This window comes from Copidosoma floridanum, unplaced genomic scaffold, assembly GCF_036245765.1.
Source record: "Copidosoma floridanum isolate Cflo_tuat_1 unplaced genomic scaffold, Cflo_Japanese_pri ptg000031l, whole genome shotgun sequence".
NCBI lineage: Eukaryota > Metazoa > Arthropoda > Insecta > Hymenoptera > Encyrtidae > Copidosoma > Copidosoma floridanum.
Window position 1 is genome coordinate 6,645,210 of NW_028321908.1, and position 26,349 is coordinate 6,671,558.

The 26,349-nt window shown below is 37.8% G+C and overlaps 1 protein-coding gene across 1 annotated transcript in view; it reads right to left on the bottom strand.

Moving 5' to 3' along the window:
- Window positions 1–26,349, bottom strand: part of LOC106641876 (heme A synthase COX15) — a 104,459-nt gene that overhangs the window by 37,583 nt on the left and 40,527 nt on the right. Inside the window, exons 3-4 of the mRNA XM_089597236.1 lie at window positions 14,217–14,349; window positions 13,524–14,148 (exon numbers count right to left, since the gene is read on the bottom strand). Coding sequence (XP_089453362.1) covers window positions 13,524–14,148; window positions 14,217–14,349 — 758 coding nt within the window. The remainder of the gene's footprint in view (window positions 1–13,523; window positions 14,149–14,216; window positions 14,350–26,349) is intronic.

Genomic DNA, 26,349 nt, shown 5'->3' on the forward strand with positions numbered 1-26,349 from the left:
TTCTGCAAGCGACGGTGACATCAACCCGCAGGAAAACAGGACTAGGACACCAACTGCCGATAATCACAGGATCAAGGATCAAGGAGACAAGCGGCGAGCGCTGAAAAGAGATGATTTTCAAAATCTTATTTCTACTGGTGTGTATATCAACGAGAACGTAAGTCCATTTATAATAAAATTAATTTTATACCTTACTCCCCGGGAAAAAGAGGGAAGGCACTTATTAGGCGAAAATAAGGTCGTAGAAAATTTTTGTTTCTGGATTTATACTTATTATCACGTCCGCTCCCCGTGTTTGGCGTTTTTTTTTCTCACTCTTAGAACCCGAAGAGAAATCGTGCGAGACAACAGACTTAAACAAACAGCAGATTAGGAAAATTTGGGCATATCAAACATAAAACAGAGGGAATTTATAAGTAGGCTTCCACAGATATAGGAAATACCCGAAAATAATAATATAATAATAATAACCGGCACCCATATACACCACTTATCTCATTATTATAATTCTTATTAACAAAACAGACCGCAGATATTTCCAAAATAATATTTTTTCCTAGTTATCACTAAACAAAGAAAGGGCCAAAATTAAAGAGAGCTAGTAAAAGACGAACGCTGCTCTTTTATTTTCTTATCTCGCCTGTCACTACTCTTTCCACCCGATTACTGTTAAGCTGTGACACAGGTAATTAAACGCAACCCCGTTGCTAGGAGAATAAATACACCTTATCAGAACCAAAAAGGAGGATACGACACATAGAAATACGTATATAAAAGAGGAAAAAAAAAGAAAAAAGAAAATAAAATAAAAAAAATGATTCATCTACGCGACAATATCCATGAGTCAGAGAGTGATAGCGAAGGCCCAAGTAATAATATGACGGCAGACTTGTACAGGCCAGAGCCCAATAGTAAACAAAAAAAGGAAAATATGACGGAACGAATGTTGGAATTGGAGCTGGAACCCGAGGGGTGCGAGAAACTAGATGCCCTGGACGAAGAAACAAAAACGATAGTCATGAGTTTATTTTCAAAGATAAAAGCAAAACTAAAAAGAGCAGAGGAAGTGAACGTGCCACATGAGCCAAACACTGAGACCAGCCGAAATCCGTCACCGACGATAAGGGATCAAAGAGATATATTGTGTGACACAAACGCAAACACAGGACGTATAAATAAAGAAATGGACCCTCTTTCTGGCGAACGAGTCATTGAGCGAAGCTTAAGAGAAACTGAAGAAATACGTGGAACTCGAAAAAATAAAACAAATATGTTATCAACACAATGGAGCATGCCAGAGAAACAAGAGCGGCCGATTCACGTTACACCCCGTTACGAATATCAAGGCACAAGAAACTCCGGGACGAGAGACTCACATGCTCAACAGCTGTGGGACGGATTAAGGGATATGAACAAAGAACCTGGAAAAATAAAGGAATTCGTGTCTATGGTAGCAGAACCACCGTTGACTAATAGTTACACAAACTGGACCGAGTTTAATGAACATAGGGATAGGGACAATATAGCACCAACCATGGGCCTATATACAGAAAATATGCAAGCTACGGGTAATCATAACCATCCACGCAGACCGCAGAATTTACAACAAAACATTCTGCCCACGCTCAGCCACATGGCAAATAGCATCCCGTTCTTCGACGGCGACCCAATCAATCTGCCGCTATTCGAAAGAATGGTAAGAACGACTGCTCAAATGATCGGTCCAGAATATGAATTATTTTTCCTTGGAACCATTGCAAGTAGACTAAAGGGAAAAGCAGCTGAGCATTTCGCGCCTAGATTGGCTTTATTCGGCACGGTCCAGGAATTTCTTCGGGTACTTTCGAACAGATATGGGAGTATAAATAATTCCGACACTTTAATGTCACAATTGAAGATAATTAGACAGCAAAATCGGGAATCGATAGAAGATTACGGCGGAAGGGTACTACGATTATATAACAGGCTCACGATGCTGCACGATTCAAATCCAAGCTTACTGCCGATTCAAAAGCAGGTCCTAAAGAAAGGCGTGGAGGCAGAAGCAGTGAAACAATTCACATATTGGTTGCACCCAACATACAGGTGCAAAATCACAAGCTTAAATCCGAGGACTCTCTGTGAAGCAATCATAGAGGCATTAAAAATAGAGAGTGACCTCAGTCTACGGCACGCATTACCAGTAAGTGCACTGCCTGCATACAATAAGGCAACAACCGAGCGAAGGCCACTAGTAAACCTAGCAAGTAAAGAGGATAACACAACAGAAATCACTAACGGGGCACAAGGGATCGCAGCAAACGTAAAACGCTGTATATATTGCGACGGCCGAACCGGGCATTCAGTCGAGGAATGCCGAAAATTACTAGCAGTAATCAATGACAGAAAAACTTCGCGAGACAACGGAAGAGAGTTAAAAGGAAATTGCAGTTATTGTCAGAGACCAGGACACTACGCGAGAGACTGTCGTTTACGTATGCAAGACATAGAGGAAGAGGAAAGACGGCGAAACGAGGGAAATAACCAACCCGTGAATAATACCCATACCAACAGAAATGCCTATGATTATAGGGGTAAAAATGATAACTTTAATAACAATAATTACAATAATTACAACAGGGGCTGTAATAATGGCCCAGCGGAACAATATAACAGGAATAATAACTATAATGATAGAAATAACGATTACAATAATAGAAATAACAACTACTATGACAGGAATGATTACAATAACAGGTATAATAACTACAACCCTACAGGGAGCAATTATTACACCAACCGCGGCTACAGTGACCAGTATAATAACAACGACAGGGAATCATCCAACCGTTATGGGAACAACTATAAAAATCAAGACAGTATGGACGGCTATAATAGGAACCCAATTAGGCAAAAGCCGCCACGAGATAGGGGCCCACAGCATCGAGAAAACAACGCATACGGCCATGACAATAAGAGGGACGTACCGGCAGCTTTAAACTCGCAAGATGTTCGGCGTGCTCCCCAAACGTCGGGCATCAACTAGAGAAAGAGATGGAGAAAAGTGTGTCCAGTGAGGAAGAATGTGTGAGAGAGGCCGCAAAAGACGGAGAAAGAGATAGTAGAGAAGAAGACGCACAACGAAAGTCCGAGTACTTACACAGTGCAAGAAAAAATAGAAAGTAATACGGCACAGCAGGATACCACTCCGATAAAACGGAGCGGAAAACACACAAGAAAAGGCAGGAGAGCCCGCAAGAAAAGTAATCGGACAAAGGCACCGGACACACATGTAGATAATGATGAACCCAAGCTTTCAGAGCGCGACGAAGAAATAGAGCAGCTTCCCAAGATAACTATAAAACTCGCGAGAACAGGGCATAGGCCACCATCGGTCCAGTTACAGGGACCACAGTTAAAGAATGGAAAGGCGACTTTTTATGCGGATACAGGCGCAGAGATTTCGATTGTAAAGTTTAATTTTCTAAGCACACACATGCTAATAGACAGTAGGTATCGAGTAGCTATTATCGGCGTGACTCACGGAGCACGCAAAACGTTGGGCACAGTACAGGCCCAGTTGCACGGATTAGAGTGCACATTACATGTAGTCTCCCATGACTTCCCAATTGACGCGGAAGGAATCATAGGGTGGGATATTTTTAAGCGATACCGGGGCCAGATAAGCACCGCCGAGAATACGATTAAATTGGATAGCGTAGAGATACCACTGGTAAGGCCAGAGTGTTTTAAAATACCTGTGAGATCGAGGCAAATAATTCATGCGCGAATAAGAAAAAGCAAAAATAATTCAGAAAATGGCTGGATACCCCTCCAAAAAATGGAGAAAGGAATACTGTTTGGGAACTTTATAGCCAGGAATGTTAATGGTAAAATAGTCGCAGAGTGCATTAATACAAGTAACGAAATAAAATACGTGCCTGTTCCGGAAGTAGAGCTGCTAGAATATGGGGAAATTTACCGGAAGCGCGCAGAAGACGTCAAAGGGGACAACGTCGAAAGCTTGGGGGAAGCAATGATAAGATTATTTCATAAAGGAAAAAGAGATGACGAGGAAAAAATTGAAATTTTTACAAAAAACGAAGGGGAGCTAGAGAAAAAAAAACGGGTAGACAAAATAATGCAACTCGTAGACACAGCTGGTTGCAACAAGGAAGAAATAGAACATGTGAGAAGACTGATCGAGTCAAACCCTTATGTATTTGGCCTCGACGGTGAGCCTCTCAAGGCAACACACCTGATAAAACACCAAATTATAACGACTTCGGATAAACCCATTGTATCGAAAAGATTTAGATATCCACCAGCAATAAGGGATCAAATGAAAGTCGAAATTTAAAAAATGCTTGAACAAGGGATAATTGAATCCTCCACCTTCCCGTAACACTCAAATACATGGATATTGGCAAAACAACCGGGGCCAAACAATGAAAAAAGAGTAAGAATAGTCACAGACTTTCGACTACTAAACGAAGTCACAGTAGGGTCATGTTACCCGCTACCGTTTCAGAGTGACATTTTAGAGAATCTAGCATCAGCACGTTACATCACGGTAGTGGACCTCAAATCAGGATTTTATCAGGTAAAAATACACGAAGATGATGCACATAAAACCGCATTTTCGGGCCCAGACGGGTACTACCAATACAAAAGAATGCCTATGGGGTGCAAGGACTTACCAATTACATTTCTAAGGGCTATCGCACTAGCACTAGCAGGATTACAAGGCCATGAAATCGAAGTTTATTTCGACGACATAATGGTATTTGCCCCTGATCTTGAGGAACACGGGAAACGATTTACGAAATTGCTAAAACGGCTCGCAGCCGCCAACCTCACGATAGAGCCCAAGAAATGTCAATTCTTAAAAAGAGAGGCGAAAGTGCTCGGTCATATTGTAGGCAATGGACAGATAATGACTGACCCAAAGAAACTTGAGGCAGCTAGAAATTACCCTCAACCAACAAATGCAAAAAAGATAAAACAATTTCTAGGATTCGTAGGCTATTACAGACGATTCATCAAGAATTATGCACGAATTGACCAACCCCTATCAAATCTCTTAGAAAACGGGCACGAAATTCGAATGGGGCGATCATCAGGAGCAGGCATTTAAAACTCTTGTGGATACATTGTGCAGCGGACCTGTACTCATCGCCCCGGATTTAGAAAAACCTTTTATCGTTACGACGGATGCATCGGATTACGCGATTGGAGCAATTTTGAGTCAAGGAGAGATTGGAAAAGATAGACCGTGTGAGTACGCGTCTCGCTGTCTCAAAGGGAGCGAACTCCGCTACCCGATGTACGACAAAGAACTTTTGGCAATTGTATTCGCAAAAGAGCAATTTAGGCCATACCTATACGGACGGAAATTTACGGTTACAGACCACGAGCCGCTTAAACACTTTCATTCATCTAAAAAACCAGACATTCGTTTTAATAGGCTCAAAGCGGAATTAAGAGGGTATGAGTTCGAAGTCATATACCGCCCAGGCATAAACAACAGACCACCCGACGCATTATCACGAAACCCAATATTACAAGAAGGGGAAGTGAATCCCGAACGGCCACGCCAAGAGCTATATCAGCTAGCGGACGAACAAGAGAATGAAGAACTGGCCGATAGCAGCGGACCACCGGCGCGCATATATAAAATACGGGCAGCTCTTAAGGAAAGATATCAAGGTAATCCGAAGAAAATAAAAATCCGCTGCACCGACTCAGAAAACTCGAACGTCGTAATACAGAAAAAGAAACGATATCAGGGTGAAAATATTGAAAAAAATTCAGATATGGGAACAGAAGGTCAAGAAAACGGCGATGCGGACTCCGAATCAGAGGAGCCTAGCAAAAGGTACTCGCCGCTGCTGCAAGCACTACGGAATCAAAACGAGTTGAAAATACGCGATGTTACAGAAAAAGGGGAATTTATTTCACAGGGACCAGCAGACGGAAAATTGGGCTACATTAAGAAAGAACTGGGCTTTCGAAAAGGGATAACTGCTACAAGCACACCAGCAATCGAGAAAAACGAAATCGGATCAAAAGAACGGAAAACTCGTAAGCGCAATTAGACACACTTACGAGGAAGCAAGAACCATTCTCTATCACAGAACACAACGAAAGTCCATCAAGAGATATTATAATTGCAAACTGCGGGACACCAATAATAACAAATGATGATTCAGAAAACCACAGTCCAAAACTTGATGATTGGGGTCGGCAGCTGATACAAGCAAGCCTAGCAGCCGAAGCGGCGGAGAAAAAGAGAGACAAAGAAGAAGCAAGCGATATCCGAAAGCTGACGGAAATAGACGAAACAGCAGAAAAGACCGAGATCACGGAGAAAGGCGTTTTCAAAAGCAAGGAAGTCGAAGTGATGGAGAGATCCGACCAAGCACGAAGCGAACCAAAGGAAAAAGAGAGCGAAGAGGAGCTAGCACTGGACGAGCACACGATGAATAACCCGCTCACCAACGGCACCAACATATATAATAATACTGAACGTATAAACGGCGCAATCCGACACGACGCACACCTTTACGACCTAATAGACGGCCTTGGTGGCGGATTTCGGGCAAAAGTCCTAATTGACGTTAAAAAACGAGCGGTTGAAGGTAAACAAGGATTAAGAATAGACCTATGGAAAGATGAAAATGACCGAGTAGAAAAATTAGAAAGTTCAATGGACAGTAAAAAACAAAAAGGAAATGAGAACACGAGAATTAGGAACGATTCGCCACCAACAAATGAGTTAAGGGAAAATTATGCAACGTCGGTCGAAATGAGCAAAGGAAAAGATAGGGAGACTCGTGAATGTGGAGATTCTTGCGCAGAGCCGAATAAGAGGCTCACGTTAGTCGATGTACCCCGGGACGGAAGCTGTCTCTTTCATTGCCTCATACTTGTATATGGATTGGAAATGTCACAGGACAGACTGAGAAAAACGCTCCTTAGCTCGGAATGGATAAATAAATGTGAAGACCCAGAGGGCACAAAAAATATCTTAAAGGAGAGCCACGCGTTTGGGGACGGGGAATGCGCCTTTGTATTTTCTCAAATACATAAAGTAAACATATGCATCCACTTTCAATTATCAAGAGAAAGAACAATCTTTCAACATTTTATAGGGAAAAAAGGGGAAACATTTAAACACATACGCCTCAAGAATGATAATTATCAGGCTTTGATAGAATACGATGAAGGCAGCCATCTGACAACAGACCACGAAGAAAATAGTGAAAAGGGCTCAGCTGGCGGGAAAGATTTGAAAGATACTAGAGTCAGCACCAGTGAGCAGGGCAATTGCGAAGAAGGACACGAAACAGGAGATAGTGATGTAAGACGTATGAGCAACGGGGAGAGCTCCAATGATGAGTCAGGAAAAGGAGAGAGACAGACGAGCAGTGAAAATTTCGCACAAAAAGAGGGAGAGAGCGCAACAGAGAAGGTGCACGAGGACAGGGATACACCACCACCCGACCCTCCACCACCACCTGATTCCGATAGCACATCGACAATAGCCTCGGGAAGCGAAGAAGAGAGCAGGGGACTCAACCAAGCTCTAGTCGGAGAAAGCGAAAGCGATCAAAAGGAGGGGAGTGATCTCAAGAACTTCAGCGCGCTGGATAAATATAGGGTATGCAGAACCCGACTACCGCGTGATAAGCCACCATGGGTCCCAGGCGATGGATCAGACCCCCCTCCATTTCAAAAAGTAAAGAAAGTAGAAGATCACCCCTTCAGATACCTAGACAATCTAGCCTTCTGTACAGTAGTGGAAAACGTCCCGGATACAGAGACAATTGACGCGCTCTACGAGCAGGGATACATTGATCCAATAATGATGAATCACGAAGTGAGGGCGGTCGGAAACGCCATGCTTTCTAGAAAAAGGAAAGTATCGGTCATACGCATATACGTGAAAAAACACTTCGATGACAGGGCATTACGGACAGACATCAAGATATGCTTAAAATCACTCCAGGGATTAGTGAAAAGCAATAGTTTAAAAAACATTGGAATAATAAGGGACCTCACGATTCTAGACATAAACCAATGGATGTATTTGATCGAGCAGCTAGAAGAAATTTTCAAGGAAATGAATATTATAATTACTTTGTACACAAACACGCTTGTTGTGCCACCGGTAGATCAACGATTCAAAGTTATTAAAGAGTACCATGAGTCAACGGTGGGAGGACATAGAGGGATCAACAAAACTTATAATAGGAAAGCAAAGGATTTTTACTGGAGAAACATGAGACCCGAAGTTAGGCAATTTGTGGCGGGATGCGAATCGTGCCAAACGAAAAAACTGGTAAGAGTAAAAACCAAACAGGCGATGCTTATTACTGACACACCGAACAGACCATTTGAGAAAATTTCAATAGATTTTTATGGACCAATAAATAAGCCTTCAGACCATGGTAATACGCATATATGGTCAATCCAGGACTGGCTGACAAAATACATAGTATTAGCGCCGGTACAGCGAGCAACGGCGCAAGAGACGGTAAAAGCTCTCTTAAACTACTTTATAACATATTTTGGAGCCCCAAAAAAATTATTATCAGACAGGGGGACACACTTTATGAACAGAACAATGGAAGAGTTCGCAAGATTGTTCAAAATCGATAAAATCGGCAGCACAGCATTCCACCCACAAAGTAATGGAGCAATAGAAAGAATGCACCATGTGCTATGCGAGTATCTCAAGGCGTACGTCAAAAAAAACGAAAAATGGGATGAATTAATACCTTTATGCATGCTCGCATATAATACATCCGAGCATGAGAGCACGGGGTACACTCCGTACGAGTTACTCTTCGGACAGAGAGCACGTATCCCTTAGAGCTTTAAAAGGGTAGAAACAGATCAAACGTATAGCAAATACTTTGAGCAAATCACAGATACCCTCACACAAATGCGAACAATAGCAGCGCTGAAACAGGTACAAAGCAAGTATAGATCCAAATATTACTACGACAGGAAACTTAACACCAAATTTTTTGTGGAAGGAGAAATGGCGTACATATTAAAAGAGCCATCGAAAGGAAAATATGATTCGCTATACGAGGGCCTGTATGAAATTACAGGTATCAATTATATTAACAAAAACGTAAAACTACAGAGAGGTGACGGAATAAGAGTATCGCATGTAGATAAGATCAAAAAAGCATGCATGGTAAAGGCACCGCCAGAAAATGCGAACAGGGTGAAGAACACGGAAGTTCGGAATTAAACATTTGACTTCACTTAAATTTTCGCGGCCCCCGGACGCGGCGCGAAAATATTTCAGGGAAAGAGTGGGATTAATTAGGTTTACGATAAAACTTTTTTCGCGGTCCGGACGCGCCGCAAACTAGATATTCACATACGTTAGACTTAGATTTGCAAAAAAAAAAACCACAACTATAATGGATAGGTACGTATGAACAAAGCATTAATAATATTAATCAAATGTAGTTTGATGTAATGTGAATGGAAAAAAAGCAAAGCGAATGAGGAGCGCGTGTGGCACTCTCTAGTGAGTAGACGTATTCAATAGGAGTAGAATTAACTCACAGGCCAAATGTACAAATTACGCATAGTAAAGACAAATAAAAAGGAAAAAACAGACGTATAAGCTGACATATACTTGTAAATTAAAATAATTTTATTCTTGATTACCCGATTGACTTCATTATTGTAAAAAAAAAAAAATATATATATAAAAAAAAAAAAAAATTTTAGCAATCATTATTAGGTAGAGAGGAGCATGGAGGACTGATAAAAAAATAAATAAAACAATTTCAGAAAAAATAAAACTATTCTTTAAAAAGGCCTACGAGCCTACGTCGAGTATAAGAGATTAAACCTCCTCTTCTTATTTCCTGCTATCGTTCTCCATTAGAAACAATCCCACTCCTACCATCATGATATACTGATAACCACAACAACTGAAACGCCACACATAATCGTAACGGGATATAGAATTGACTACCATGTCTAAATTAACGAATAGCCCGTTCGTCAAACTGTCCACCTCAAAGTTAGCACAATTTTGCAAAAACTACATGGACCAGTACTTAATCGTTCATGTAAGGGAGACTAAAAATAATGCACCCAGATCACCGCTCGACGATCGAGAGGAATAATCGACCACACCCAATGTGCGGCAGTGTTTCTGAGAACTTGGCCATCGAAGGACAACGTTACTTGGCCACCCTCATTCAAACAGGGTCGTCGATATTGGAGAGAAGGCATACGAATCTACAACCCACATGCTTAACTGAAAAAAAAATAAAAGACGCTTGCAATCACATAAGCTGTCACTTACATAACGACATTGCACAGCAGTGTACACGAGCTGCTCCTGCTTTTGCAAGAAAGAAAAAAATTAAATTGCATCCATAAGGACTACACACGGAGATTCTACTGGCAAAAAAAAAAAAAAAAAAAAAAAATCACGCTGTGACGCAAGTAGAGTTGAAGCTCAGCTTTGAGAATTTAGTCGCCACGCAAACATCTTAAAAAGTACACTTTCTCTAGACATTAGAGAGGAAAAATGAAAGCTTTGTTGTTGTAAGAAAAAAAAAAAAAAAAAAAAAGAATATCGAAAAAGCAGCGAACAAACTCAGCAAATACGTCTACGGCGTCAAGAGTGGTTGTTGACAAAAAAAATACCCTTATAAATCCTTTCCTAAATCTGACCACATAAGAAAAGAGATTAGAGGAGTATGAGGGAAATATTATATAAAAAAATGTATGGGTGAAAAGTATTAGAAATATGTACCATACGGGTCAAAACTTCACTGCCAGAAAATGATTTTTTTTAAATTCATACCTCCAAGCTTGTCTCGACCAAAAAAATATACTAGTGAAATGTAAGGCAACCAATCGTCAAACTATTTGACTCTACAGTGTTCTTGAATATGTTATATGACCCCTCAGGCAAAATGGAGCGCATTATATTATATCCGACTATTCACAAACTTAATAAGCGACTTATATGCGCACGTAGAGCCGATGCGAAATAAAAGATAACGTAACGAAACATATTTACGATGGAGAATTTTTTTAACTAGGAGAAAAATACCCACATTGACACTAAAATAAATTACAATAATTGTACAAAAAAAGTAAAGAAAGAGAATTAGAAGATGTACATTTATTATTATATACATTATATGTGAGGAGAGAGCCACACTCGCAGCTCAACGCTAACCAAATAAAGGGGAAACATAAGAGAAAGGGTAAGGTACATACGGTAATACATTTAAATAAATACCTATCGATGAAGTATAAGTAGTGTTAGGACAAGTATTTACCACAGAAATTAGGGTTGGTAACTAATAGCTAACAGCTTTATATATTACAGGATTAATGAATTCAGCATGGGGCTTCTTTTTCTTATGTTTAAGTGCCTTCTCCATCGGGGGGGCCCTACTACTGATATGTTATAGAATGTTCACAGGAAAACAAAAGGTTCAAGAAGAAGCACGAGAATTGGCAGTAATTCAAACCACACCGACAGTAGAACTCAGAGCAGAAAGGTGGCTGCGATCCTCTAGACGGATACTAGAATTGTCGGTGACCAAAATTAGAATTCGTGAGCCTCGGGGATGAGCGCCGGGAGTCGCTCGACTATATTTGAGGGCGCAGTCCGAAGGATGAAAAAAAGAAAAAAAAACTGGTAGTTGTAGCGATAATAATAATAATAATAATAATAATAATAATAATAATAATAATAATAGTAATGTTGTAAGTATAATAACAACAAATACCATTTTAACAATGAAAAAATGAGAATGAGCGCCGGGAGTCGCTCGGCTATACCGAGGGGCACAGTCCGTAGGACAATAAATTTTTTTTTTCTTTTGATGATAAGGTTGTACGAAATTTTTTTTCTCTCTTTTTTGATAAATAAGCGAAAGTTTAAAAAAGCAAGTGAAAGTATAAAAAAAAAAAAAAAAAAAAAAAAAAAAACCACATTGTAAAACCACACTTCATGTAAAGTAGTCGTAAACAGAAGCCCGCTTCGCGGCAATTTCATATATAATTGTAATGTAAGGCAAAGCGCATACAAAAACAATATTGTTATACACTTAGCACACGATGAGAGGAGACTGAATGATTGTGAGAGAAAAAATATTAATGTAAAGGGAACAGCGGTTCTCTAAAAGAATGGAAGAATGAGTGTAGGATACTAAACTACATTAACAACACAAACAACAGAATAAAATACAGCACACACACGCACACTCGCAACAAATCCACAGGCTCAGTACCGTCAACATCGGAAAGCCAGCGTCGTCGAGGGCGACGACGTCGCGGCCTCGGACGTGTTACGTACGATATTGCTAGGCATATCATACTAACTCCCCCTGGTGACCACGAAGCTACTTTATCAAGAGGGTACCGACGGGAGGGGAACGAGGTAATATAAGGCCCGGCAAGCTTCAAAATCGGCAGAACGAAGGGAATACTCGGGCAGACAGAGAGAACGAAGGGAATACTCGGGCAGACAGAGAGAACGAAGGGAATACTGGGGCAGACAGAGAGGAGAACGAAGAGAACACTCGGAGAGATCGGGCAATTAATCGGGAACACACACGCGTCTTTGCCTTATAAATAAGTATCTTGAATAAAAGTCTTTAAGGTTCCAAGGTTTTGATCGTTCTCGCGAAGCACCTCCTTACCTTTCGGTTTACCCACGTAACAGTACTCAACCTACACATTGTGACGATATTGCCATCACTTAAATTTTATTTCGTCCTATTTATCCATTCTAAGGATATTTAAATAAAATTACAATTTTAATTACATTTTTAAAAACAAAAAATACTTGTAGTAATAATTTACTACCCTAATTTAAGAAACTCCAGAATGTTATTTAAATTATCTTCACGTAATTTCAACGTGTACTAATCACATAACAAATGAAAAGCTCTATTTAACATATTTTTCCTTTTTTATATGGGATACAGTAAACTTTTTCTTCAAATGTGTATCACGTTTATTGTTTCCCATGTATTTTCAGAACTTGTTTGGAAGTATGTATATACACGTACACACATACAAGCTCTAGTATTATCATTTGCTACAGTTCATGCAGATGTCTCACTCAGTGCTTATTGATGTACTAAAAAACGTTCGAGACTGACTGTCACAAGAATAGAAGAATGACATGCATTTCAATACCAACAGTAAAAAAATCATACAGTTAAGTTAACTATAAATAACTAAGTGTTGTAAAATATATTCTTTGATGTAGCTAATGCTTACTATTATTGTAACGATAATTAGCAAGTTTATCACAATTCCTTATGGCAATTGGGAGAGCAAACATTTAAAGCTAAGATATTATTTATAGATTATTAAGATGAAAAGGAGACTTAATTTAACAAAGATTAATTTTTAGAAATAATTTATTCACACAATGCACTCTGTAATCTGTTGAAACTCACTTGCAAGTAAATGAATCTTAAGTTTATCTATAAAAAAATACAATAACTATACCAATGCTTATAACTTACAAGTAATCTGTGGTCAAATTGTGCAGTTGCAGGATTTTCTGTGAAATTTTTTAAAGCTGGTGTCATGTAAAAGATATCATCTGGTATCCATTTATCGCACATTTTTGGAAAAGTGTTGTATATAAGTCCAGCATCTAAACCAGCTACAAAAGCACCAGATACTGCTGTAAGAAACGTCAATCCTGCTATAAAGCTACAGGCAAATTTCAATTTTTTCAGCTGCTTCAGATGAGAAGAGCTTACCAACAATGAGTTACTAGGAATACTGCCGTGCACAGGTCTCAGGTAATCTAAAGCAGTATAAAAAAATCCACTGTAAATGAGGAACGCCAAGCTTAGATGAGCTGCTAATCTGTATTGTGATACACGAGGTACATCTGAAGGACCATCAAATTTATTTACTAAGCCTGACTTGACCATATACCATCCGATAAGCCCCTGGCAGAGAATTAAAGACCCTAATACAATTATCCTCCTCTTAATCAGTGGTTCTAACATATTATTGAACCAGAAAATACTAGCAGGTACGATAAATATCATGCCAAATAAGCGACCCCACATCCTGTGTACGTACTCCATTGACCAAATTCGTTTAAACTCCTCAATTGTTATATCTCTGTTTAAACTAAAATATAACAAAGTGAAGGAGGTGAATAACAGAAGAAAATGTAAAGAAGGGAAAAAGGTACTTACATCTGAAACTCAGGAAATTGTTTGTATTTATCAAATTCGATAAGCCATGATTGTTCGTTACTCGGTATTTTTTCTCCCAAAAATTTCCATGTTACCATAGATAAACCAGATTCAGTTAGTCTTGTGATACCACCTAAGACAATATTTACGTTATTGTAGGTTGAACACTTAAAGCCACGGAATTTTTTCACAGCATATTTATCAGCATAATAAAATATCATTGATATAAGGATATTCAAGGTAGATCTAAAACTTGTGGAAATTCAATTTTTACATAAATTATTTTGAAAAATTTATTTCATTTTTATTAGATTTAGGGGAAAGGGGGTTTGGTTAAATCATACGGATGTTTATGCTGGGAGAGGAGGGGGGGGGCAGGCAATAAGTTTACGTGTGACAAAACATTTTGTTAATTCTAAAACATTAGGTTTCAAGTTATATTTACCTAATAGTTGATGTACAAAAATTTTATATTAAAGTCACTTCAAAAATCTTACTATGATTTTTGTTGATTGAGGCATTCTTCGACAACAGTTCTAAATGTGCTTATATTTATATTTATACTTATATTATGACTAATGTTGCTTCGTTTGCTATTACGCTTCATTTTAAAAGATTGTCATTGTAGCATAATAAAAACTTATAATATTTCAATATTTAACAGTAATTAATTAAAAGATGTATTATTTGAAATTTTTTTCGAAAATGTTGATAAAAAAGTAAGTCATTATAACTTTGGAGAGGGGGGGTTTAATTCTAACTTACACAAAGTACCATCAATCATAACTTGTGACTACGTGATAAAAATACTTAGCAATACACAGTAAAATTATCAATCAAGCGATCACTTTGTTAACATAATACGTTTGTGTTAATTCAAGAAATTTACATTGGTGTTAGTGATTTTTTTTACTATTTTTGTAAATAACGACATATTTTATACGAAAGCAAGATTTGTTATGAATACGCCTAGTGTACAGAATACTCTGAAGAGAGTGAGATAAAAAAAAGGAATGTTCTACTTTATCGTGTGTAGAAAGCAATTTCATTGGTATAAGAGTTTTCTGTGACTGTTTACAAGTAAAAAAAGTTTTTAATTTTTAAATATGAAAAATTTCCCTATATACTATATTTTTAGTAATTGATTCATTTTCAGAATCATTTTGGGCACATATTTTATTAGGATTCTTTCATCTTGCAAGCAATACATAAAGTTGACCGTGACAAAATGAGGGTTTTTAATAATAAAATCTTAATTTATCAAAACTTGAGCCCTGTGATTTATGAATTGTCATAGAAGAAGCTAGAACCAAATGAAATTGTTTTCTCTATAATATAAACGGTGAAGATGAGTTATAAGCCGTATTCAATGTGATTCTTGGTATGAAAACTTTATTGCCTGATTTTTATCCAGTTATTGTTTCTGCTTTAATGCTATATTTTAATAATTTAGTTATAAAAAGTCTAACTCCATTGCACAAACCATCAAATATACTTAAGTTTCTTATGTTTGGTGCGTGGTCGCAGTAATTTTCGTCAAGGCTAATTTGTGGTTTTAGTACCTTCGACTAGAGTTTTGCTCCTGAGTGAGCTTCTGCCAGGAGCTGGGCTGGTTCGTCCCTGTCAGTGAGTTGTATCAAATCTCCTGGGGCCAGGTATCTACGATTTCTCCATACAGCCGCGGCCTAACCGTAAACTGCCATCGGGGTTTTTGCGCTAAGTGCTGTACATTCTAGGACTTCTGTCGTGCTGCGGTTTGCTAAGCCATCCACTATGCTATACCCTGGTGCTGGCTGACCCGAGTGGCCGCCATCCCGATAGTTCGCTTGCACTACTGATTGCAGCCACATTTAAAAGTATTTAGTCAAGATCTGGCGACGTAGCCTTGCACCTGGTGCTATTCTAGTGCTCAAGAGGTCGGGTGGCACTCCTGCTCCATTCACATAGTCAGCACGATTAAGAGCCTGGTGTTAATTTTTTCCACTAGGCTTGACGGCAAAGACCTGGTGCTCATCTACGAGAAGAGTGGTCTTGCTCTGCTTTATCTTACCGGCGGTCGCACAGTGGTACTACCTTTTATTTTCCTTTTTGCTGCTTGATCGATACTTAGCCATAATTTCTACTGAACACCTGGTTTGGCTGACCATATACACACACGAGCAGCTACGGTACCTAGTAAGCCTTCTAATATTGACACGCGCTCTAATCTCGGCGTAAACAAGCTTGCTAGCGCCACAATCAGGCTGAAGGAGTATTTGACTCATGGAAGCTTTCACTGACTCTTTCGTGGTTGACAACTCCCTACTTCAGGAAATCCTAAACAAGTTTGATTCCTTAAAGATTCGAGTCACGTCTGTTACATCCCGAGTTAATACAGACGAATCATATTATAACTAAAAAAAAGCTATCCGTCCGTCAAATTCAAACAAGACGTATTGTGAATATACAGCAAGGTCATATGACAAGAGGAGCTTATACGTCACTTATATGCTTGTGTGTAATAGCTTTAAGGTGAATGTTTAATAATATGCTGACATATAATACAGCCAGCCTCTTTATAAGAATGCACGTGTGTATTGAAATTGTACGTTATATGTATGAATCAATAATTTACTTGCGCATTGATTCACCACTTCTAATAACGTATACCGATTTTAAAATTTGTAATTAACACATTATTTCATTTTATTAAAAATTGATTGTAAAATCCCTAAAAGGATTTATTTCGAAATTTGTAAGCTTACTGTCACACTTGCACTTGTATTTGGCGTTCTTTTATTCCTGATGCGAGCTTTCATCATCACTGATCCAAAAAACTCAATCAGACTTCTTAGAAAAAAGCGATTGGTACTGTTGTATTGTTATTTCCTAATATGTAAAATCGTAGCATGTAACATCATCGTGCAAGCCTACTGTTTTGCTGTCAACGCAGTCTGCAAGAACATCACTCATTGGTTGACCTAATTCAACCAAAGGCCTCTTTTACTCGCTTTGATGCTATAAAAACTGACCATCAACAGGAAAAATCGCTCTTTTTACGTCTGTCACCTTTTCTCGAAGGTTTTAGTCTACTCTTGACTCCCACGACTCACGAGTACCTTATACACGTAAGGCATAACGTTTTGGCTGAGGCAACTCTGATGCAGTACGAGAGTATCAATCATATCAGACTACACTAAGGAGCGAGGTACAACGAAAGAGGCCCATCAAAAGTGGTTCCAGCGATAGCAGAGAAAGCAGATACCGCAACATCTTACAGGCCACGAACTCCTTGGTGTAGTTTAAGTTATTACTGGGAATTAGTGCACGAAGCATTAGGGAACTCCAAAGCAGCAGTAACAACAGTCAGTGATAGATGTAAGTTTTTCATCAGTAATATAATTCATATCAAAATCTGTGAAGTGATCTGAATGGACTGTATCCAAGAGAATACCTGTTTTGAATTGTTTTAATAAAAGAATTTAAAATTAAACATTGATTAAAATCATCCATATTATTTGAATAATTATTTTTACTTGACGAAAAAGAACAAATAAAGCTCATGAGCTGAATCCTCAGAGATCCACGAATAACATTAAAACAAAACGGTTAAGACCATACTTTAAACAAGTCCGGTCATAACACGTCCACTGAAAAAGAGGTTTCAGATGTCAAAACGTACATAAAGAAATATGTCTCAGAAGAATTGGACACGCGTGAGACTAAATGGTCGAGCGATTTAATTAAGCTATCTGAACGAATAGAGGCTGTTGAACGTAGTGAAGAGAGACATGAGAGACTTGACAAGAAGAATAAAATTATTATTAGTGGATTATCACTCAACTCCAACGCTCTTAATCAAGAAGCTGGGTCCTTCTTCAAAACTTGGAAGTTGCACTAGAAGTTAGGCAAGCCGTTTCTATAAAGACTAAAAGAGGCAGCGTCATTGTTGTTAAACTAGCTTCATTTGAGAATAAACAGCAAATTATGAGAAACAAGATGAGAGGGTTTGACGTCTTCATTCTAAACGATCGAACGAAGGCTAAAAGGATGGTTCAGAGCCAGCTGGCGAAGATTGTGGAAGAAGAAAGACAAAAGGATAACACCGCTAAACTAGGATACAGGAAAATTTAAGTCAATGGATAAATCAAAGAGTGGCGAGAGGGGACAGGCCTAACCAAATCGTTGAAGAAGCCTAGAGGCTCTAGTCCTGGATACGTCAGCTCTCACTCCTTTCGCAACCAGGAACTCGTTCATGAGTACTTAGTGTTTCAACACCCAGCTCTCTGATGGCCACCTTTAATCGCGACATGTATGCTCCCCTCCACGGTCTGCTTCACGGTGTCAGAACACCTACGCATGGTCTCTTTGCCTCCTCTCTTCTACTGACAAGATGATTAACCATTCCAGGCAATTATTAAGATCCAGTCTTCCTGACGTCTCATTTACTTTTTGGAATGTACACGGCTTCTCTAACCTTTACAATATTACTGTAGAAGAATTCAATACTAATTTCTCGAGAGCAGCAGTCCTGAGTACCTCAGATACTTGGTGAAAGGAACCTATGAAAAACCTACCCAATGCATTCAGTGGCTTCGACATTATCAACAGCTCAGCCACGAAATCGACACTTGCTGGCAGAGCTTCTGGCGGCCTCGCAACGTTAATCAACAAGAACATCGTTAGGAGCTTTAAAGTTATGCGTATAGAAGAATCCTTCCTGGCCATCGACCTATTTATTCAAGATCTAAGATTCATTATTGTTAGTGTGTATTGAAAATCAACTGTCAAATGCTTTCAAAGAAAGCTTAAGGATTTATGCACTTTCTTAGGGCTATTTTCTGAAAATCTGAATGCTACGCTATTAGTTAGAGGCGAGTTTAATGCTAGAGTAGGTGAAGAGAACCAGCTCATGAGTGATCTTACCAACGACACACCATTCTCATGGCACATCAGCTTTAGAGACCATGCTGTTAACAAGCAGAGCCATATTTTAACCGAAGAAATGGGAAGTTTAGGACTGTCAATATTTAATGGCAGTAGTGTCTCTGACAGACAGGGAAACTTTACCTTCATAAACAGCAATAAATCTAGCACAGTTGATCACATTTGGTCAAACATGAACGGTTTCTCTACTTTTTCTGATTTCTCAGTGCTAGGCATTGGCTGCTCCAATCACCTCCCTGTCTTTGCTTTCCTCTGCATACATCCAAACTTTGCCTCGATCTCACTATTATAGGGCACCCAACCTCAGATTAATTTAGTTAAATACATCTGGGACTCATCTAAATCAGAAAGTTATTCTCGAGAGTTGGCAACGTATATCTCTTCTGAGACAGAAAATATCTACCGTATGAATGAAAGTCTCATTGAATTCATTAAGCGAGCAGCTCGTTCTTCGGAATTAGAGATTGTCACCAACAACATTGTGAGAAAAAGGGCTACGAACACAGCTTGGTTCAACAATAACTGTCGAGAAGCCAAGAAAAATATGATGAGACTATACCATACTTTTCTAAGGTCCAGGAGTACAATCTCAAGAGTCAATATCCTGGAAGTTAAGAAATCTTATCATAAACTTCATCATGCAAGCAAATGTTATAACTCTCAGTTACAGGCAAATCTGACTAACACAAGGAACCCACGTGTTTTCTGGACTGCAGTCAAACGCTTAAGACCCCGAAAACCTGCTGGCTGTCCTATTTCCAAGAAGGCTATAGAAAATTTTTACAGAGATGCATATCCTCCAAGGGATGAAGTAATCAGCACTTCAGAGGCTCTTCCGGCGATCAACCGGCTAAACGGCAACAAAGCCCCAGACTCAGACTTAATTTTAGGCTCTGTTTTCAAGTCAATTCCGCGCATATGGCTCGTTTACCTTACAGACATCTTTAACCTAGTGCTAAACACTGGCTTCTTCTTGGTGCGAATTAACTATTAGTCTTTTGTATAAAAAAGAGATGTATACGACCCAATTAACTACAAAGGTATAGTACTACTGAATATCGTGCTTACAATATTCACTTCAATACTTACAGATCAAATCTCGAAGTGGTCTGAGCTTCATGACATTCTGCCAGAGTGTAAAGCTGGATTTAGGTGAAACATAGCTTGCAGTGATAACTTGTTCTCCCTGAGAGCTAGAGTATCAATGGAGCTATAGAAATCCAAGGGTAAACTGTAAGGGGTCTTACAGGGCGACTTGCTTAGCTCATTGTTATCCTCGCTACTGATTTCAGATATAGCAAACTTTTTTATCAGCAAAGGCCACCGAGACATCATATCTGCAGTTGATCTCCTGCTTTTGGCAAACGACCTCATCATTTTGGGAAAAACTCCAGTAGATCTACAAAGCAAGTTTGACACACTCTCAATCTACGGTTCTATCAAGAGATAAGAAGTTAAAGAAGAAGACTAACAAATGGAATACAAGCAGAAAAATTGTCTTGTTTACAGTACTGTTGACAGTGCTCTATGGCTCCGAGGTCTATGGGCTTAGTCACCTGAGTGATTTGGAAAAAGCACACACTGACTTTCTCAAAAGATTGCTGAAACTCTCACGATACACATCTGGCTACTTGAAACAGACGAGTCTGGGCTTGAGAGCTTAGTCGTCAAACGTATCCTGATGTTCTGGATCAAAATACTCGAAATGGACGCTTCACGTTACCTTAGAAAGATCTACTTTGCCTTAAAAACTTTCGACGAACGTGCCTCCCTTAGGGCAAACCTCAAGTAGTACTAAGTATTAAAAGTCATTTTTAGGAAAACGGGTCACAACTACTTACTTGAAAACGATAACCCAGATGAAATTCATCTTGCTCTCCCAGTCATCGAGGCACATATCACGAGACGCAAATTTGACGAAGATTCTGCTAGAGCTGTAAAATCTAGCTATAATCCTACTTAAACAGAACTTAAAACCATAAGCTCTATAAATATTGAGCCATTCTTGAAGCACGTTCTGCCACTGTCCTTTATCAGGCTGTTTGCCAATTGGAGACTCTCTGGAAGGAAAACAGTGCTTACGTACTTGAATAACACGGTACACAAATTCAATGAAGATGAGATATGTTCACTGTGCAATGTTAATGCCAAAGTCCAGCTTACACTAACTAAAGAGCTAAGTTTTTTACGAGAAATAGCCTCAACTTGGTCCTCTCTTACGAGACGAAAAAAGATAAATCCAACTTCTTCTACTCATTAGCCAAAGCTTTCAAGATTAGAGCCTTTATTCTAGATGTATGATTTAATACATGCTCTCCGATCACTACTGTTCATTATAATTTTAATATTTTATTTTACTTGTTATACTTATAATTTATTGTTCTTTCAATTATGTATCTACTTATTTCACTAGTGTACCTTTTTTTCTTTTCAATATCATAATATTTGTAATGAGGTACGTCCCTGAAACAATTACCTTAATAAATAAATAAAATAAATAATAAGTTTCCAACTACCACATTAATTGCATCCACTTTTAAATTTCAAACATGTGGTAGTAAGCCTTCATGTATATAATTGAGAGTTTTAAATGAAAAATTTCCTAGATGGATCAAGTTAACTAATGACTATGTACAAATATCGTTGTGGTAACCCCACCAATGTCATGAGAGTTCAAGACCTACTCCCAAATGGAAATTGAAAGAGGGCGTAAAACTGGGGCCAAGCTTGGCCACCACGCCGCCTACTTAGGCCGCAGCTTAGCACCTAACCTAGCCTACAGTGGATTTCTATTACGGCGCTGACTTGGGTGCAGCCTGGCCTGACTTGGCATTACAAATCCACCTGCGGCTAGGCTTGGTTGCTTGAATTGGGCCATGCGATTTAGATCGGCAGCACACTTCTATTTCTACTCGGGCTACTTACATGCTGGAAAATTTGGTACTGAGCTCCAGCATTGATGGTACTATTTGAGGGTTAATACCTCCGTGTAAAGCATGGAGGATGAATCCAGTTCAGATCAGGCATGAAATGATTTTCCAAGTAATTTTTTAGATTCAATGCTTCGATGTTTTTGGTATATTTAATTCATAAACCATCATTTTTCTTTTAAAAACAAAATGAAATAAAATAAAAACGTTTCATAAATAATGATAACTCAAGCCAAGGTCACATGGAGCACGCAATCCGCAATACGGAACAATTTAAGCCCATGAGAGTCAGAAAGGCTCCTTCCGAGCTACTTCCGTGTGCCTCTCTTTCACTCTCATGGGCTTAAGTAGTTCTGTATTGCGTATCACGTGCTCCATATGACCGCATCCTAACTCTTACAAATACCATGGATCCAGGCTAGATTATAATCATACAGAATGACTGAAATTTCCGTTCGGGTAAGTGGATATAATGATGGACAAAATATGCTAGGTAAAAGTATCTTTGGAGCAAGACATTCAGAAGTATTTTTATCCAAATTGTGCCATCTCTCGGATGTATAATTATTTACATATAAGATAAAAGCCTTAAATAAGAAGTAAATAAGCGCCTATTTGTTAATAATGATTAATTCATAAAGCGCGAGAGAGAAGTGTCTCGGATCGCCAAAGAGCCGAAACTCATTGTTTTAGTTAATTACAGTAAAGATAAATGACCTAATTACTGTGCATTCAAATTTTTGACTGTGTTTTTCTATTGCATTTGATGTACATTAAAGTAGTTTAGTATAATTCGTTTTTATCAACTCGGGATATAACAGGGGAGCCAAATAAATTTGGTAGGGGAAAAGTGGGGGAGGGTTAGGAAGCACAGAGGAGGGTGAGGGAACAGAGGGAGGAACACAAAAAAAATATTTTTAAAAACACGTAAGAATTAAAAGAATTTTTCATTGTTTTGAGGGAGAACTTTGATAAAGCCGATGGGAACAAGTGTGAAGGCGTGGTGGAAGGTAGGACGCGCCAGGGAGGATGGGGAAGCGTGAGAGAGAGAAAGTGGGAATGCGTAAAAAACTCATATAGAATCGACTATATGTTGGATTGCTTTTCAAACCCCCTCTGCATTCTTACCTCATTTTATGAGTAAAAAAAATATTTTTATCGGTCCTACGTAAATCTTCTTAATTAATATTCCAGTTGACAACTTAATGGTTATTCCTTACAACATATTTTTATTGAAAAAATATAAATGTCCTATAAATGTAGAATATTGTGCAATAATAATCAGTATTAGGTATTCACTGTGTGCAAGTGTGTTAGTGCCATCTGATGGTGAAACGGTGCGTAATTTCAGGACTTTAGAGGATCCAATACATTATATATCGCAAATATCACAAGTTTACAGATTTATCACGACAGCAAACGTGAAAGCAACAATAATTTTAACAATTCTGAAAATCTTAGTTGTCTATTATGTACAATGTTTAAGCAAAAAATTACACTGACATCTGAATTATTGAAACAAAAACGCCACTAAAGCCAGTAACATAACCTCAAATTTTAGTATCGAAGCAGAACAGACTTGTCTCGACCGTAAACTTACGCGGGTATGACGTAAATGACTGTGAGTGACATCTCCACTAGCTTTATTTTATTAATTACCATTCGTATGATTGAAGATTATATTCAATATCTTTTCAATAAAAAAGCTGTGAACCATGAGTTTATCACGATAATTATTATATTTACCTTCGGTGATTCGAAATATTGAAAAACTCAAAAACACGCAATCAATAATGTTATGAGTTCTCAAGAGTCCTGAAATTTTTCACATTTCTCTCACCATGCTTTTTTTAACCCCCTCCAAGGACTTGCACAGAGTGAATATTCGTGCTATTATAAATACAAAAGAGATAGACCATTGTGTAACATTCAGTTGACTATGAATCAAGAAGATAACATTAAAATTTATAATAAAATATCACATTATATTCATGGACGATACTCAAGTCCTATAGGGGCAGCATAGCGTTCGTAAGAATTTTCCATCTGCAGTAGAAGTCATAACATGATTCATTCAGCACTTCACACTGAAAATCAACAAAAAATTATTTTTTAAGAAGATAACATCCATGCTTTTGCGAAAAATTGGAAAATTACACTTCAACTTTTCTAAAATTGAGTAAATCAGATAAATTTTCTAATACAATAAAATATATAAATATTCCAGATTATGACACTTTTGGTGGCCAAAAATTGTGGATTTCACGAAAAAGACCTATAAATAACACTCGTATTGGCAGATTAAACGTTGTATCACATAAAGACCTAGAACATTTTTTACTTAAATTAATTCTTACTTAAGTAAAAAGACCAATTTTATTGAAAAGTTTAAGATATCATAACATGTAATTTAATACATATATTATGGAAGATTTCTTTGAAAACGAACAAAATAAAATGTAATTAAATTTTTATGCCATATTCAAGTCAGAAAATAAATCTTGCATAACTTTTAGTTTACTTAAGATAATATTATAAACAACGTTAACAGAAAATAATGAAATCAGAAAAATAAATATTAAACTAAGTCAAAAGTATTTTAAATCCATGTTCAAGTGATTAAAGGAAAAGAAAAATTTGTTTTCAAACGATTTGTTAAAATAATATCAAACCTTATTTTAACGATAGGCCAGGAGGTTTTGATGAATATTTTTGAGCAAAACTCTAATTTCTTTCCGTACGTCTACGAATAAAATTAAAGGTATTGCGTCGATTTTGGGACTAGTCATCGTACTTTTTGCCTGCGATTGGATATGAGTGTTATAGAAACCATACATTTAGACATAGTTTCTGGTAAACAAGTATAACGAGAAGTAGATGTGATAATTAGTCAATGAATTATCTTTTTCAATTACTTTATGATTGAGAGTAAACGTAGTCTATATTTAAGTTATTTAAATAAACATTTTAGAATACTGATGTAAGGTGTAGGAAGCAGAGAAGTAGAGGAAATTTTGATTCATTACGGATTTATCGTGACAAAGGGTACGGAGATGGGTGAAAAGGGTGCGGGGTGCTCCTAAAAGCTGGCGAGATTTAAGAACAAATGAAGTCCATACAAATAAGAGAGAAAACGGAATAAATGTCCCTTATTTTTCAAGGGGCGGTAAGAAGGCCAACAAACTCAGCGGGGGAGGGTGGATAGCCTCCACAAAAGAACTATATAATATAAAGATATACAAAAGTAAGTCTTTATCCCTTACTTAGTTTAAGCGCCAACCCCCCAGTTATCAATTATGACCTTAATTTATTCAAAAGTTTCAAAGAAAATTTTTTGTATAGAAACTTATTATTGAATATCAAGCATTTATGAGTGAAAAGCAATAATACTTAAAGTTTTAAAAAAACGTAACAACAGTCAATATAAAGTGCTTGAAGGTACTGTAATCGCTATGAGTTTCATTCGAAATGATATTTCAGTCGATAAGCCTAAGTACAGCTAGCAGATTATGCTTCCTATGTAGTCACAATAATTTTTATCGTGGTTTTCAATTTAGAAACACATTTATGGTTATAAGTTACAGAAAAAATATAAAACGCATTTTACAAAAGATTTTGTTGATAGTAAAAAATGCTGTGATCCTCTTAATGTCAATCAAATGTTATTGATCTGGAGATAAATCATACTTACTGTTTAATTAAATTATAATTATAATTGACCTATCCCAAAACAATAAAACTAAAAAGTTTGCATTCTATGAACACACGAACAATTTAAATTTTATGTATTTTTAGTTAAATGATTATTAGAAGGACCAGTAGAAATTTTTTGCACAAAACATTCATTTATTTATTTATTTCTCAAGGTACAAAATTTTGATCAATCGCTTTTAATTTAATTTTTTATGTAACTTTGGACTAGAACGATGTAGACGAAGCATTTTCAGAGATAGAATCCGAAAAAAAGGTTACGCGAAGTTGATCGAAGTTGATTTAATAATTTGGGATGAACCAATTGGAATTCTAAAAAAAACCCTTAAAAATAGTAGATAGGATTTTGCATGATCAGTGTGATACAATAATACATTTTAGAGACAGATAAATTGTGTAAGAAGAGAATTTTCGCTAAATACTGTGGGTCGTAAGAACAATAATAAAAGTATGTTGATAGCTAAGACTATTAAATCATCGTGTTTATAAAAATGTTCTTGTATTGGAAAACCATGCAAAAATATTCGTTTGATGAATGTAAATTTTGCTAAATTGTTACTGCAGAT